Below are 17,447 nucleotides of genomic sequence, written 5' to 3' on the forward strand. Positions count from 1 at the left end.
TGCTTTTTAAAATATAAAAATTATGATATTATTATTATACATATTTTATTCATTCTGTTCTCAATTGAGGATTCAATTACATAATTATTTATTTATTTAGTCATACATAATTCCTATATCACTAACAACAAACTACCTTACTACTAATAATAACTAATAAATAAATTCAATTCTTATTTAACTAATAATATTTCACTTTATTAAACCCTCAACTACACTAACATATTTATGTCAATTAAAAATCTAACGACAAACATAAAATTATTACTGAAGCCAAAATATATTATATCTTACAAAACCTACCTAATTATTACTTAAAACTCTCAAAACTATTCCCAAAAATTATACAACAATTAAACGTAATAATTAATTATAATTTCTAAAATTATTACAAAAAATTCTAAACATATATTTTTACTAATCTATCTCATTACATTAATTTAAATATTATCATTAATTAAAATATTCACTAACTAACTAATTAACTATATATATATATATATATATATTCAACTATAAATTTATAAGTTCTAACGGTAATCACAATTTCTTAACCTACCTGTTCCTAAATTTAATTTCTAACAATAATAATAATAATTCTATAACATATAAAATTTACTTCATTTAAATATATGTTCCTAAATTTCTAACAACAATAATAATAATTCTAAAATATAAAAAAATTTAAAAAATATACTCACATAATTAGAGTGGCTGAAATAATTTATAACATAAAATTTAAGACAATCAACATCTTTATATTTTCTTTCTTTGGCATTGTAAATTTTTTCTTCAGGTTGCATGAAGAAGAAGGAGTTCTAGAGGCTGAAGAAGAAGAGAGAAAATGGACTGCTGGTGGGGTTCACTATGAAAAGGGAGTGAGTTGAGCTTCGAAGAAGCATGTTGGTATAAGAGGGCACTGCTCTGGGAAAAGGAATGGGCGACATGTGGCGAACATCACACAAATTGAACGATCCGATTTATGCTCCTTTAATCGGACCGTCCGAGTTCCTTCAGCGAACTCCTTCCGTCCTACTTCATTGTCCCTGACACCACATGCAGGTTAAGTACCCATGTTCTCTATGACGCGGTATCATACCAATCTCCTCTCCATATTAAAATAAAAAAATGGTGGTTATCATCCTAAGAATATTATCTATTAAAAGTGGAATGACAAGTCATTATTTACCGCACAAATCGGATATCGAATAGGTCAGATAGGGTAATCCACATTTCATTGAGCGCTTTTCCCTAACTCTAGGCCGATCTCATTGGGTTTGGTTAAGGTGACCCATTTATTTGGGACAGTATCTCACGGTAAATTTTAAAATGTTAGATTTAATAGTATTTGTATAATTTTGGGAGTGTTTGAGAATATTCTAGATGGTTTTGAAACGTTCTAGAATATCCTAGAAGGTTCTAAAAGACTCTGAAAGGTCATAGAATAATCTAGAAGATTCTGGATATATATAGAAGTACGAAGAATAGTGTGGAATAATCTAGAAGTATTTAGAAAATTGTGGTAGGATACATATTTGTAATGAAGGTTTTGGATGATTAATCTGGACCGTTATTAGATTTAATCCTAACTATCCATTGAAGAGGAGGATGTCTATAAATAGGAGGTGAGAGTTAGAGTTTGAGTGTGTGAGTCATTTGTAATAAACACTTGAGTAATAAAGTGTTCTTTCCACCAAAACTTTCTTTCTCTTATATTCTTAGCTTTCTTGCTAAATATTGAGGGTTAGGCTGACTTGGTCTTAGCTCAAGAGGTTGAGTAAGTTCGAGTGTCACTACGGTAGTGTTGAAGTGTGTTCAAAGTTGTGACAAGTAGCTTTAATATTTGGGACAAGATTTGAAAATTAGTTAATATAATTAATAATTAGTTATAGTTGACTATAAGTTTAATTAATTAAGTCTAAAAGTATGATTTTAATTGTATAAAATAAATAAATGATAAATAATAGATAAGAAAAAAAATTACGAAAAATAAAATTGGATGGAGAAGGATTTCTAAAATTCTTTTGCTAAATTCATAAAAACCAAGTGTAATGATATTTATTTTGAATTTTTTTTTTTATCAAAAGAAACTATTTTAACTATTCGCTATGACATTACCCTAATGTAATAGATAGACAGTGATACGAATTTGTATCAATAAATAGAGAGAATTAGAGATGATAAGAGAGAATAGAAAAGAAATTCCTAGAATTAGGGTGAAAGAGGGAAAGTAGAATTTTCAATTATATCATGCATATCCCACATTATTACATCATACTCCTCTTTATAGTATAATTCTTTAATTGGGCTAACTCAATACTAATCCTATCATTGAATTTGTATAAAAAACTAGAGAGAATTACAGAGAATATCAGAGAAAATAGAAGAGAAATTTCTATAATTAGGACCAAGGAGAGAAAGTGAAATTTTCAATTACATCATGCATATCCCATATTATTACATCATACTCCTCTTTATAGTATAATTCTCTAATTGGGCTAGCCCAATACTAATCCTATCATTATCCTACCTTTCAAAATAACCTTGTCCTCAAAGTTGCAGAAAAAATATAAATCCTAATAAAAATTGTAAAAGCTAATTACAAGTAATAAAAAAAATTAGCAATCCTAAAATAACATTTTCTATGCTACTGCTAAAAAAAAATATTTACCATCAGGATCCCATTGCTTAAAAAAATTTTGACCCACTAATTATATAAAAGAATTTGGTTTATACCTTAGCCCAACTTTTGGCACACAGTAGAAGTCCAAACCTTGGATAGGGTGCAACATCTTTTCCTCATTCTCATTGATGAAGAGGAAAAGGCACCTACCGAGCGTTGTTGGCCACTGCACTACCCAGAGATGCACCCGCCGCCGCTGCCAATGCGTCCAACCCGCAGCCACCCCTCCACGGTGCACGTCGGCTGCCACTATTTCCGGCCATCCCCGCGCCTGAAACAGCCCCATCGTTCTGATCCTGCTTCTTCTCTGGTGCCATCCCATTCTCGCGCTCCCAAGGAAACACTGCCGCCATCAGTGCTGGTGGCTTGGCCACAATCGGAGAAACACACCATGATTGACTTGCAGCCACCACGACGTTCGTCTCGGAAGGCTTCGCTTCAAGCACCGTCCGTCTCGTCGCCTCTCTGCCCACAATCACCCCTGCCTCCCAACCGTCTTCTGCGTCCGTTCCACCCTCCGCCTTAATCTCTGTCGGTGCATGCTCACCCAAGACCGCCGCGAGCATCTGCTCTCCCTTCTCGGAGACGCCGTCCTCGGTGACGCGATCAGAGATGATCAGAGAGAATAGAAAAGAAATCTCTAAAATTATAGTCAAAGAGGAAAGTAGAGTTTCCAATTACATCATGCATATCTCACATTATTACATCATACTAAGATAGTATAATTCTCTAATTGGGCTAGCCCAATACTAATCCTATCAGATAGATGAATAACAGTTGTTTATAATGCAAGAAGAATCAGTAAAATATTTTCAATGCAACTAAGTATCTTTTAAAAATTATCCATCATTCAGTTTTTAGAAGAGAGAAAAACTAAAAAACAAATATCTTTTTATAAAAAACAAGTAATTTTTTATAAAAATGGATATTTAAATTAATTAAATAATATTATTTAAATTAAAAGACAGACTAAACACTAAAAATTTAAAGGACAAATAGCATTTCTCAAATATTTACACCGAAATCTTATTATAAAAAAAATCCCATAATAAAAAAGTTAACAAAAAAAATTAAAAAAATGTTTGAGAGTTATTAAAATTTATTATTTTTAGTTATTAATTAATTATTAATATTTAAAAATATGGAATAAATAATATTATTAAATTAAAAGAATTAGGCTAAAACAATTAAATTTATAATTAAATAATGACCTAAAATAATAAATTTTAAGGGTAATTTTCTCAAATAAATAAAATGGGCCTCAAAATTACCTGATTACACATTTTCAGAAACGAAGACGTAATTGAATTTTTTGACGAATCTATAGAAACCGCTATTGCCAGCAGCGGATTAGGGTATAATGTAAACCGCTACTGGCAGCCGTGGTTTACAAGCAAGGAAGTTTAAACAGAAACCGCTATAGGCAGTAGCGGTTTCTGTGCAGCACGATTTGACCATAAACCGCTACAGGCAGTAGAGGTTTATGCATTGGAGGAAATCAACGTAAACCGCTATAGGCAGTAGCGGTTTACGTGGAGGGTGTGTCAAGGCTGGTTGCCTATAAATACCCTTCCAAGGCAATTGAGGTGAGAAGAGTATCATTTCTCACAAATGGATGGGGAGGAGTGTTTTGTGGCTTTGGTGCATTGCTCTGGAAAAAAAAAAAAATAAAAGGCACGGGGTTAAATTTACACACAGGGAACCCCTTAGTGTTTTTATTCGGTTGTCGAGTACGTTGGCAGAGATAAAACAGAGCATATTACAGAAGTTTGGTGTGTGCAGGACCAAGTGGATTAAAAAATTGTTCTACAAGATTTCCATTGCCGTTGTGTCTGTCGGTGTGAAGTATGAGATGTTTGTCATAGGGTTCGATGAAGACTTGCAGGTCTTGTTTCACTGTCGGCGGAGTTTTTCGAAGGTTAGAATTTCCGAGTTGTTTGCGAAGTTGGAAGATGGCGTCGACAGTTTTGGGGCATCTGCGCCAAATCCTCAGTCGACGACGATGGGTGGTGCCTCCACGTCAATGCCGGTGGTCGCACCTTCTGGTCCCATCCACGATCCTCCGTGTGTTGCGATTGGTACTGGTAGTGTGCCTGTTGGTGTTCCCGATTTTGACTATGAGGTTGGACCGGATCGTGTTGAAAATGCCATGCGAAATGATGATTCAGCGGATGAGCCGGTCAACATTGTTGGTGACAGTGAGGATGATATTCCGAGCACCACACATACACCCCAAGGAGCACCGGGTTCCGGCACACAGCAATATCCTCCACACTTGTCAGCGTTGATCTTGGAAGCCATTGGCGAACAGCGAGAGATGGGGGAGACGTATGTGGGTCAGGGTTTGCATGATGTAACCGGTCTGACTGAATTTCGTCTTGGCCAATCTTTCCAGAGTAAGGAGGAAGCCGTGCTGAGTGTGAAGGATTACAGCATCCGGCGTGGAGTTGAGTACAAGGTGATGGAATCGGACACATGCATCGATACAACCACGCCAACGCGGAAGATCCCCAACTATAACTCCCCATGTCATCAAGATTCACCACAAAGGGCAACCACCGAATATGAACCCGGTTCGCACTCTTGTCCCCAAATAACTGAGTGGATAACAACATCATGATGTAGGCACATGCATATATGCGAACAGTGTCCTCGGTCGCATCTTCTGGCAACACCCGAAACCTCTCATGAAACCATGTGAAGTGGACGGTCATCTGCTTGACCTTATTCGGTGGAGGCAGCTCACCGAATAAATCCTGAAACCATTCCCAGGCTGATCGGCCACCCTCCATGAAATTTTCAAACTCTGCAAGGCGGTAATAGCCCTCCCATCAATAGGTAACCCAAGTTGAAATGCCACATCTTGCAGTGTCACTGTGCACTCTCTAAAAGGCATATCAAAAGTATGCGTCTCCGGACGCCACCTCTCAATGAACGCACTAACCATAGCCTCATCCAACTAGAACCAACGACTGTTTAGCCTGGTCAAGTGGTACAAACCAGCCCTCTCTAAATAAGGTATGATTCTGTCATGCATTGGCATATTTTGTTGCCGCCTCATACTGTAGATACACCTACTTGGCTGCACCATGCACGAAAGACATCCACAACGTTATTCAAATTTACATGCAACATGGAAAAATCTTAACTCATTCGACCGAATAAATAAATAAATACTGCCACACAATGACACAACTAAACAATTAATTAATTAAATTATTATTCACTTATACATTCAACCTGTTAAATCTTTGATTCGTTAGATACTTCAAAAACCGGTTATAAACTTCAAATTTCGGTTTTCCAAAGGGAACATACAAAATAAACAAGTTCTTAACCTGAATCGATTTATGGCTAAATACCGGTTTCTTAGCTATATTTTAAACAAAATATTTAAAATTAAAATTAAAATTAAAATGATCTTCACCTATTATTCCAATGTCGTCTAACCTAGCATATACCGTCACTACATTCCACCCCTAAGTAAGATCTAACAGTCAAGTAGCATTTACACCCTACATTCCATAACCTATCTAACAAATGTTAATACTTAGATAAATAAAATAAAGCTAACCTCGTCGGCAATGGCACCGGCAGCATTGGCAACACCATTCAGTCGATATAAGCTCTGTTCATTTGCCATGCTCTCTACCTCAAGTCAGCGCTTGAAAAAATCCTAAAACCCTCCTCCAAGTGCTCCTCCTTCTCTCTACAACTTTTCTCTCTCTAGGCAACCCCACAAGCAAAACACAAATGAAATCCGCGACTGCAAGCCACAGATTATATATAGACACACCCTCCACGTAAACCGCTACTACCTATAGCGGTTTACATTGATTTCTTCCAATACATAAACCGCTACTGCCTATAGCGATTTTTGTTTAAACTCCCTTACTCGTAAACCGCAGCTGCCAGTAGCAGTTTATATTATACCCTAATTCGCAACTGATAGTAGCGATTTCTATAGATTCGTCAAAAAATACAATTACGTCTTCGTTTGTAAAATTGTATAATCAAGTAATTTTAAGTCCCATTTTATTTATTTGAGAAAATTGTCCAAATTTTAATGACCCTAACATCTCTCAATTTCCCACCGTACAAATTAAGAAAAGGAAACTCGAGAACTATGATTCTAAAATCCAGACTAGACTTATTTGCGGTTGGATTCTTCAAGAAAAATTACCATTTAAAAATTGTTCAAGAACCGGTAAATCGACTGATCGGATTAGATCGGGACCTGGCCAGTTTGTATAAAACGACACAGTTTGGATTAAAGTTAAAAAAACAAAAGAGAAACTGAACGGCAAAAGCCAAGCCCCTTCTCGGCTTCTCCTCACACACGTTCCTTTTCCGGTTTTCCCTCAACGCTCAAACAATGTTCTAAAAACTAAAAAGTAAAAACTAAACCAAATTGGTTAAGTGATCGATTTTGGTTAAGATGTAAAACAGCCTTACAAAAATTGATTAGATAATCGGACAAACCAGCGGTTAATCGGTAAATCACCGGAACCGGCCGGGTTTTTTCACGGTCTTTGGTTCAGACGTTCAGTGCATCCGTGAAAAACGACGGCGTTTTGCAATCACAAGGAAGAAGAACGAAGAAATATCCCACCCACTTTCTCTCCCACTCTGAAACTTAACCCTAAGCCCAGCCAGCCACCATCACCGTCCCTCATCGCTGAACTCTTCTCCTCCGGTACAGGGTGCTGTCGCCGCCGGCGGGGACAAAGCGTGGGTGCCGTCGCACTCTTCTCATCGCATCGCCGAACTCTTCTTAGTTCTCATCGCTCCTCTTCTCGTCATCGAGCTCTCTCTCTCTGTCCGAGGCCAGCATCCCTCTTCGAGCTGTCTGTTGCTCTCAGTCCGAGTTCACTTCCCCTCCTCCGTTGCCGTCACTTCCCATTCCTCCGTCGCCGTCACTTGCCTTCCTCCTTCGCCACCAGTAAGCAGTGCTGCTTCAATTTATTTTTGCTTGTTTTGTACTTTCGTTTGGTTTTCTGATTTCTGATTTTGTTAATTTCTGCTTATTTTGAGTTACTGAATTTCTGAGTTTGTAAGCCTCCATCCCTCCACTGCTTCTTCAGTTTCATTTTTGGGAGTTAATTGCTGTTTCTCTGGATTTAATTACGTTGATTGTTGATTGTTGTTTTTCTGGGTTAATTGTTGTTTTCTGAGTTAATTTTCTTCATAGTTCATTGTTATTAACGGGGCTGGATTGTTGTTATTTTGTTCTGACTTCTGGGTTGATTATTGTTGATTATTGGTAATTTTCTGAGTTATTTCTGTGCTATTGTTCTAATTCTGAGTTAATTTAGTAGTTGTTGGCTTGTTCCTGAGTAAAATTAGTTAAACTTAAAAACTTTTTTGTAATTGTTGGCTCTTCTGGTGGCGGATAAGTGTTATCCTTATGTGCTTCACTGCATTGTTAAGTTTTGCTATATTCTGATTTCTGAGTTGTTGGTTACTGATTTTTCTGATTCTGACTCGTTGATGGTGCTTTGCTGGGAATGAGGGTGTCAATATGTAATTGAATTAGATTTACTGTATACCAGTGTACCAGTCAAGTACACTGGTCACTGGTACATGTGAAAATCTTCCAAAATTTTAATCATAACGAATAGACGGCTGCAGTGACGAAGCTGTGACTGACGACATAGCAGCGACCGTGATACTGGGAGAGGAGAATAGAGGCTGCCACGGCAAGAGCAGATCGGCAGCAAAAGCAGAGGACCTCTGGCGAGACTGGCTGGGGTGGGTGCGGCCCAAGGAAACAGAGGTAAGGTCTGCTTTGCTTTTGCTTCTTGTTTGTTGCCCTTCTATATTTTTGTTTTTTCTTGTATCTGTATGAATATGCTCAACAAGTAAGTTCAATTAATCATTATTTTTCCAAGTATACTTTATTAATTTTGATATAAGATATTAGCTCTCATTATTCGTTGCTTGATGGAAAACCTAATTTTCTTTATGCTTACTTGTCTAGCAGGGTTTTGTTCCTCAGTCTCTTTTTGTTACTGTGGCTGTTTTGAGTTCACTTGAAAATCACCCCTATGCACTCAATATATCGTTCTACTGCCAGCGATTCCGCTAGCCTATGTTGTAAGGTTCTGGTATCTAGAAGTTTCTCTTCACAGTTAGTATCTTCTCACTGTGTAGGAGCTAGAGAGTTTTGGCATGAAGAACAATGTCTAGGGCTTACTAAATATGCTGACATTCTCATTGCAAAAGCTAGCAAAGGGAACAGCGACCAAGAAATTCTCCGGTCTCTGTTCAATGATCCAGCTTGTGATGGTATACATCTCTCTCAGAACCTTATTCAAAGGTTACTCCATCGATTTAAAGACGATTGGAGGTCTGCATTGGGGATATTCAAATGGGCCGGTTTGCGATCAGGCTTTAGACACTCGCCGGAATCGTATGATATGATGATAGACATATTAGGGAAAATGAAGCAAATGGAAAAGTTGAGAGATTTCTTGGAAGAAATGCATGAGGTGGGTCTTGTTACTCTGAATACTATAGCTAAGGTGATGAGGAGGTTTGTTGGTGCAGGACAGTGGGAAGATGCAGTAAGGATATTTGATAGCTTAGAATCTCTTGGGTTGGAGAAGAACACCGAATCCATGAACTTGTTGCTTGATACGCTATGCAAAGAGGAATTTGTTGAACAAGCTCGTGAAATTTTCTTGGAGCTAAAGCAGCACATTGCTCCAAATGCTTATACGTTTAACATACTTATACACGGCTGGTGCAAAGTCCGTCGTGTGGACGAGGCACAGTGGACAATCCAAGAGATGAAAGGACATGGTTGTCACCCTTGTGTTATAAGTTACTCAACCATCATCCAATGCTATTGCCAAGAACAGAATTTTGACAGGGTCTACGAGCTGCTTGATGAAATGCAAGCACATGGTTGCTCCCCAAATGTGGTCACTTATACTACCATCATGTCTGCATTGGCGAAGGCAGAAAAATTTGAGGAAGCTTTGCAATTAGTTGAGAGAATGAGGTCTGTTGGATGCAAACCTGATACCTTATTCTATAATTCATTCATTTACACATTAGGGAGAGCAGGCAAAGTAGATGATGCTACGTTTGTATTCAAGGTGACGATGCCTAATGATGGTGTTGTCCCAAATACATCCACCTATAATTCAATGATTTCTATGTTCTGTCATTATGCACAAGAGAATAGGGCTTTTGACACATTGCGGGAGATGCAAGATGCGGGCCTCTGTAAGCCTGATCTTCAAACTTACCACCCAATGATCAAATTATGCTTTAAAACGGGAAAAATAGATAGTTGGTTGAAGGATATATTGAATGACATGGTCAACAAACATCATCTTGGTCTTGATATCTCTACCTATACACTTCTAATTCATGGGCTCTGTAGAGCAGATAGATACAAGTGGGCATACTCTTTATTTGAGGACATGATTGATCAAGATGTAATGCCTAGATTGAAAACTTGTCGTTTGCTATTGGAAGAAGTCAAACAGAAAAATATGTATGAAGCCTCCGAGAAAATTGAGGACCTTATGAAGAAAATGTAAATGCACAAGTATTTATGCAGTCTGGTTGCATGTTTTTTCCAGTTTGATTCAGATATACGATAAAAAGAAGGTAGTTGATAACAATGTATAACATTGTATTGAAATTTGTAATCCGGTTGGATTGCCTGGTTGTTCTAGTGATCTAGCTATACACAACTAATTTCTTGGTCTAGGTGTTATAAAAGTAAGCAATGTTAAGCAGTGTTGTAATGTTACTAGGTTTTCCATTTAAATTCGATATTTTTTGAAGTAGAAAATGAACATGTAACTAAATTTTCTCAAGTTGGCACTCTGCAGGTTTTCAAATATGGTTTCTCCAATGATTGCTGAGGTTAGCGAAACATAATGTGGCATTTGAATCAAACGAGTAGGGTTTTGCAGAGATTGAGATACTAGTATGGAATATTGAAATGAGAATACTGGAGCTTACTTGCCTGAAGCCTCTGTCCATACTCTTGATGTATATATTGCTGCCAGTCACAGGCATACAAGTACCAGAGACCACCCAAATCCTATCGGTTCAGTGCCGAGTGATAATATCAAATTTTATCACTATCAAGCAAATGGAAAGTAAAACACAACTGAGCTACCTATGTTGTGAAAATATCCTTGCTCGTTTTCTTTGCTTGGTTAATGTCTTGCTACTTTTTAACGGCAAGCAACAACAATACTTCGTAGAAGCTTACATTGATGCTAAAAGAAGGTAGTTTTGGTGTTAGATCATGACTGAGAAGGGAAAAGGCAAGTACTGCAATTATGGTTCGCTGATCAGAATGTGAGGTTCTAGATCCAGAGTGGTAATGGAAATCTTAACTAGCAGTGTGAGATTTGGCATGTGAATGAGTTGAATAGGGTAAGTAGATCATTTGGGAAATGCAGTTAAAGTAGCAGCTCAAGTGCAGGTCAAAGCTTTTCATGTGCCTACTACTCCTTTCACATCAATGACTTGTTCTTGTTCATTTAGGTTATGCTCTCATCTTTCCCATTCAGTGAAATTCCTTAATTCCCTCTTGTGTTTTTTAATCTTAATAGTATAGAGTATGCAAACTGGTTTACAGTTTATATTTTGTTATTTAACTTAATGAACTTGTAGATTCAGGAAGTTGCTGCTTATCTGTTGTAAATTGTTAGTACAATTATTTACCAGGTATTTAAGATTTTGCTGAAGGCCAAATGAACCCTACAGTTGATAAATATTTATCAGCCATTTCACATATTTGATTTGTATGGTGCCGTTGTAAATTTTGTATGCCAATGCTGCCAATTGTAAGAAGGCTTTTGGAGTTTTGGAGGTAGAACAGTGGTCCTGATTTTCTCTATAGCTAAAGCAACATATGTGAAAGAATGGGAGAGAATGATGAATCAACTAAAAGAGCTAAAGAGAGTGTTATGACAAGTTGGCAACACTTGATCTAAAAGTGTGGACAAAGTCTCATTTTAAGGATGTTATGTACCAAACTTCCTCTATGTCCATGTTATATATACGAGATATTAGTTATCAAAATCCTTAAAAAATGATTCGGATTTGTACATTAATATTATATTGAGGTAATTTCCATTGTTGTTTTTGAAATTGAACAAATGAGTTAATATAATTTTTAATACGTGATCAGCAAATATTATCATTTTGAGCTAATATTTTGTTGGTAATAATTTGCATCCATATTTGTAGGTGTTTGCACACAATATACAATTTGTATCTATATTTACCAAGAGTTTGCATATATGAGTCAATACAATTTGTATTCACATTTTCTAGAATTTACATTTATGAATTAGTAAAATTTATTTGTTGAAGACAATTTAGTATTTATGCTAATTAAATGATAGCAAAATTACTAAAAGCGGCTGGCTCCTAGTGTTTGTGTTTAATTTTTCAAAATGACTAACGTTCTCTACTTTAAGAAATGTTACTTTTGTTAATCCTGGAAAAAACTTTCATCTCACAACTATTAATTTAGTGCTGATGTGAATGTCACTCTGGTACTGTGATGGTTAATTGATGCTGGCACCCTTGAATTATGATCAGTATGGCATCTAAACCCTAAGTTCCCAACTAAATATCTTTCACAAAATAAATATCCAAGTTTTGTGGTCTAATAGTCACTCCCATCAATATCAATAATCCCACTAGTCTAAAACATAAAGTTGATCACATAAAAATAAAAATCTCTTCCTTTATGTATGTTTTCTTTTTCCTTCCAAATTCATAATATAATTCTACATTGCTTTTTACAGCCATATACTAAAGATTTTTACATACATTTATCGTATCATATCACATTGACTTCATCTTCCAAGATGCGAAAGATTTATGTTTGCTAATAAAGATTGCAACAGGAGGACTCAAGCCTTCCCATTAGCAGCGATTGCTGGACCCGGACTCCCCTTCCTTCGCCTCTCGCTGAAGCTGCGGCACGGCACCAAGCTCGGCAGGCACCGCTGCTTAGATTTAACAGCGCTACCTGCAGAGTTAGTCTCTGAGAAATATGGAGTGCTGTTTGCAGATTTAGATAGTAGAAAGTCCTGTATAATTGGTTTGTCTCCTTCATTGTTTTCGCCGGCATCTTTGTGTTCTCTGATACTTTCGCGAAAAAGCTCCAACAGTTTCTTTTTCCTTTCTGTTGGAGATGGCTCGGCAGCAGAACCAGGAATGCTATTGGTCATCACAGGGGTGGCGAAAGAATGGTGCACTGGGGTGGTGCCACGCGATGGGGTGAACTCTAAATTGAAACAAAGAAATGTTAGATCATTGAAGAAACAACCATGCTACGTCCACATCTAACAAGACTCTGCAATCTTCTTAAGCTTCCAGTTAATGTCCATAAATACTTAATTTCACATTTACATAGTCATATATTTTTGGGCCTCTGGACTTGTAATAGAAAAAGGCCAAGTAAATTATAAACACGTAAACCAACTTAGGTTGGTCGAGTGATCAGCTTATTCATCCACTTATAGCATAAGTTAACCACTTCAAACAATGGAAAACTATTAAAGGAGGAGCGTTTTCTTACCACCCTTGACACTGTAGAAATCATCTTCACAGTCTGAGTCTAACCAAGCCTTTGAATCGAAAAATGCTTCCTCTTTGCTAGCTGTACAGAAGAAAAATCCATGTTCAGATGCAACAATCAAAGCAAAAGCGAAAAGCAAGTGAATGGAATCCATGACATGGTAACGCATAAGGATTATATGTTCAAGTGAGCTATGAAGACCCTATGCAATATAAAAGCAACAAATTGTTCATGAACAAATAACAATGAACTTAGAATAGGTCAGAGAAGACAGATAACAGATTACAGTAGTGTTAGGACACCAAAGACATGTGTTTCTTTCAATAATAGATTTTATCTTAGTCAATTTAGTGTTTATTAATGGCAAATATTCTTCATCAATTTTCAAAGATATTATTGAAAACTCTCCAATTATTCCTTCATTGTAACTCCTACATGGCCAACCAGCCAACCCCATTGTGGTCCACAAGTTAGAGTAGACTCCAATCTTGGCATAATACTCTTGGGTAAAATTACTGGTCCACAAAGGGATAGAGATGGCAACCTATAATAATAACTTTTCATTAAGAAATTTTAACATTATCACAAACCAATTATGCTAGGTGTACACCAAAAATTCGGTCACCAAATCAACTTCTTGTATATAATACACGCTAAAATACAAAATACAGATAAAAAATGAGTTAAACAACACAGCTCTGATGTACATAGCATTTTCTATCACCAAAGCCTCCATATTTGTAACTAAAATCACAATTAGCAATCGAAGTCATATCATCGATTCAACTAAGACTTCACCAAGAATGGTAACTGAGAAAAAAAAATCAACAGGGAAAAAAACTCATCAAATTGTAACAACACCACCACCAATAAAGCCTTATCCCAAGGGAGGTCAGCTACACAATCAATCAAATTGCAACACAACTCATCAGCCAACAACAAACCCTTAAATAAAGCTCCGAACTGCTACAAGACCTTCAAGGGCACTCGGGATTAAGTTAAACCATACCATGTACACAAGGAATTCTTTGCTTAACAATACTCTACCAGAAAAATCATATACATATAGTTATCATAAAATCAATTAGGTTCAAGAAAAGGAAAGACATGGAAGAAGAGGAGAAAGAAGAAGAAGAAGAAGTAGTAAGCATTCCCTGTGTGTACTATAATAAAACAAACAACTGGACAACAAATTAACCCCTTTCAAATTAATTAATCATCATTAACGCTTATTTTTTCAATTTTTTCCTTTCGATTTTCAGCACAGAAAGTATAGTAGCAGAAAGCAGAAAATTCCTTCCTCCTCAGGAAAGAAAATTAGAACAAAAAGACAAAAAAAAAATCCATAGAAAAATCAGGTAGAAAATTCATGTTCATAATTGTGAAAAGTAACTGGGTCTGGGAGGCTGTAGAAGTGAACTGTAACATAAACTAAACAAGACAATTCTCTACGAACGGATTTGTACACGGTAACAATTACTTAACAAAACATAACCACTGAATTTCAATAGATAAACAAATTAGAATTCGATCAATCTAACAGAGCCGAAGAGACGACCAATAACATATAAGCATAATCTTTTAGAGAAATAAAAAATAAAAAGAAACAAATAATTAACAAGGATTTGTCAACGCTCTGAATATTAAAAGTTTGTATCGGAATTCCCAAAGCTAAAAATAAAGAAATTCGTAACTGTCAAACTGACAAAATCTATAATACAGTTATTAAAAAAATTAAAAGCTTCTAACTTTTAACAAAACACCTATGAATAACCTTTGAAGAGCAAGAACCCAAGCTTGGGTCTAATAGGAAACCTATTAGTTTTGAACAAAAAAAAAGCTTCATTATTATGTCATGAAGCAAGAAAATTAGCGAAAAAAGGGAAACAAAAAAAAAAGCAGAGACTTTTTGAAGGAAAAGAAGAAGAATATATACATATATATATGTATATATATATACCGTTTTTATCATAATCTGTGAATGAAGTGGTGGTGGTTGAGCGGTGAGAGTTAAGGGCAGAATCGTCAAGCCGAAAAGTTTCATTATTTTTGGGCTTGACGGGTGATGGTGGAATGATGAGGGTGTTAGCTTTGGAGGCAAAAGATGAGAGGTTGAGTTTCATGGTGGTTTTTTCGTCAGTCTGTTGGGTTCTTTGAACGGAAGAGCATGAACCCATTGGTATGTAAGTGTATAATAATTAATAGAGAATTGGAAAAGGAGTCACTTTTTGATCGTCAAGGTTCACATGGACCTTTCTGCTTCTCTTTGCATTTAAGAGAGAGGAAGAGAAAGAGAGTGGAGTGGAAGTGAGAGAGAAGGGTTAAGAATGGAATGAGCTAAGGATGATGTAATAGGAGAAGACTCGGAGAGGAGAAAAGTGGTTTTGTTTTTGAGTTGGTAATAAACTAACAATGGATTATGCATGTGATCGGTACAATGGTACATGTGCAAATTTATTTAGATCAAGTTAGATAAATATTAAATATCAGTTGGTTATTTGTCAAACTTTATAATAAATTTTAACAGAAATGTCAGACGTTTTTTAATTTTAATGTGGATGAATAATTGTATTTTTTAATATTATTAGAATTTGGCGTGTTTTATTATAATATAGTCGGATATTAATAAATTGGACAATCAGACTTTGGATACATAAATCTAAATTTTCGATTTATATAACTAGATTTTAATTTTTTAAATATATAAATTTGACCCTTAAATTTATATTTTATTAAATTTTAATATAAATAAAATTTTTTAATTTATGTACATACAAAATTTAATATTCAGTCATCATAAAATTTGAAGATTAAATTTTTTTTTAGTAATTTTATAACCTTTAAATTTGTAGAAATTAATTTATGAATGGAAGTTAAAATGGTGATGATGTGCTTATATATTGTAGCATGTTGTGTAATTCACAAATATGGATCTCATTAAGTCAGTAACCTGCAAAACGCAGGTTAAGTTTTGATTGGAAAAAAAAGTGAAACAACTGCAAAACGTAACTTGCATTTGACAGGGGAGGAGAACGAAATCTCAAAACGTGTTCCTGCCACCTACATGCCGACATGACTTGCAGTTTGATCATCCTCGAAGCTCCAAAACACAACCTGCGTTTGGCAGGCTGCAGAGGCAAATCGCAGGCTGCGATTGACAGCCTCTCCACCTGCATGCATGACACGTGTATGGAAGAGTGGTGGAGCCGGTGTTTAAAAGCAAAAATGCAGGCCATGAGCTTTTTCACCATTTCACTTTTCATTGTTTCAAATTTTCATTTGCTGTGAGGGGTTCCGATTTTGATAGTGAAAGAGTTGGAGTTAAGGGTGAAAGGAGGTAAGTGATGGAAGGAAGAGCAGTGAAGGTTTGGGTTTTTATTTAGTGAAAAATAAAAATGTTTCGTAATTTTAGTTTACTTAAAAAACACATTATTAAATATCTAAATCATCTTCAATGAGTAAGTGTTGTTTTTTTTAACTTTATGGTAAATAAATATATTTATTTTTATGTTCTTTATTTATGTTTTAATTAATAAATTTATTGTTAATTTTATTATTATTATTATTATTATTATTATTATTATTAGGATTAGTATATTGTTAATTTTTTATAATACTATTTATTATTATTATTATTATTATAATAATAATAATAATAATAATAATAATAATAATAATAATTTTTTAATAATTTATTATTATTTTCTAGGATAATAATAAAACTGTGTCGTTATTAGTATTTTTTAATATAATAATAACTGTAATAGTTAATAGATTGTTAACAGAGTATTATTTTTAAAAATTTTGATATGGTTATTATTATTATTGTTATGATTATTGTTATTATTGTCATTAGTAGCCTTATTATAATTGTTATCATGGGTACTGGGTAGGTATATTATTATTATTAACCGTTCTTATGGTTAAGTCTGTCGAAAAAAATTTGTTATCATGAGTAGTATAATCATAAAATACTGTGTATCGTAGGATAATAATAATAAATTATTAATATTTTCTAATAATAAATAAATAATACTGTGTAATAATAATAATAATAAATTGTTAATATTTTTTATGATAAATAAATAATATTTAATAATTTTTTATTATTTTTTAATAATTTATGATTTTTTTTAAGATAATATTAGTAATAATACTGTTTAGTTATCGTTTATTATTATTATTATTATTATT

At 35.0% G+C, this 17,447-nt stretch overlaps 2 protein-coding genes across 9 annotated transcripts; one reads left to right on the forward strand and one right to left on the reverse strand.

The window, feature by feature from the left end:
• Nucleotides 1-6,961: 6,961 nt before the first annotated feature.
• On the forward strand, nt 6,962-11,450 carry LOC112755112 (pentatricopeptide repeat-containing protein At3g04130, mitochondrial). 8 transcript variants are annotated; one of them, XR_011874571.1, is made up of 4 exons: nt 6,962-7,625; nt 8,315-8,464; nt 8,667-10,306; nt 10,534-11,450. XR_011874571.1 is itself a non-coding variant. In XM_025803018.3 (4 exons), the coding sequence occupies exons 3-4, from the start codon at nt 8,731-8,733 to the stop codon at nt 10,580-10,582; spliced, it is 1,551 nt and encodes a 516-aa protein (XP_025658803.1). In that variant the 5' UTR covers nt 6,962-7,625; nt 8,315-8,464; nt 8,667-8,730; the 3' UTR covers nt 10,583-11,450. The 8 variants fall into 8 exon arrangements, 5 of the variants coding, with proteins under 5 accessions (XP_025658803.1, XP_025658801.1, XP_029149495.1 ...); XR_011874569.1 differs by having other exon boundaries at nt 8,315-8,459; XM_025803018.3 differs by having other exon boundaries at nt 8,667-10,232.
• Nucleotides 11,451-12,384: 934 nt separating this feature from the next.
• On the reverse strand, nt 12,385-15,734 carry LOC112755113 (uncharacterized protein At3g27210). Its single transcript, XM_025803019.3, has 3 exons — nt 15,214-15,734; nt 13,254-13,334; nt 12,385-12,959 (listed from the first exon to the last, which is right to left on the reverse strand). Exons 1-3 carry the CDS (start codon nt 15,428-15,430, stop codon nt 12,583-12,585), a joined length of 675 nt encoding a protein of 224 aa, XP_025658804.1. The 5' UTR covers nt 15,431-15,734; the 3' UTR covers nt 12,385-12,582.
• Between the last annotated feature and the right edge of the window lie 1,713 nt (nt 15,735-17,447).

Source organism: Arachis hypogaea, chromosome 16, assembly GCF_003086295.3.
Source record: "Arachis hypogaea cultivar Tifrunner chromosome 16, arahy.Tifrunner.gnm2.J5K5, whole genome shotgun sequence".
NCBI classification, from domain to species: domain Eukaryota; kingdom Viridiplantae; phylum Streptophyta; class Magnoliopsida; order Fabales; family Fabaceae; genus Arachis; species Arachis hypogaea.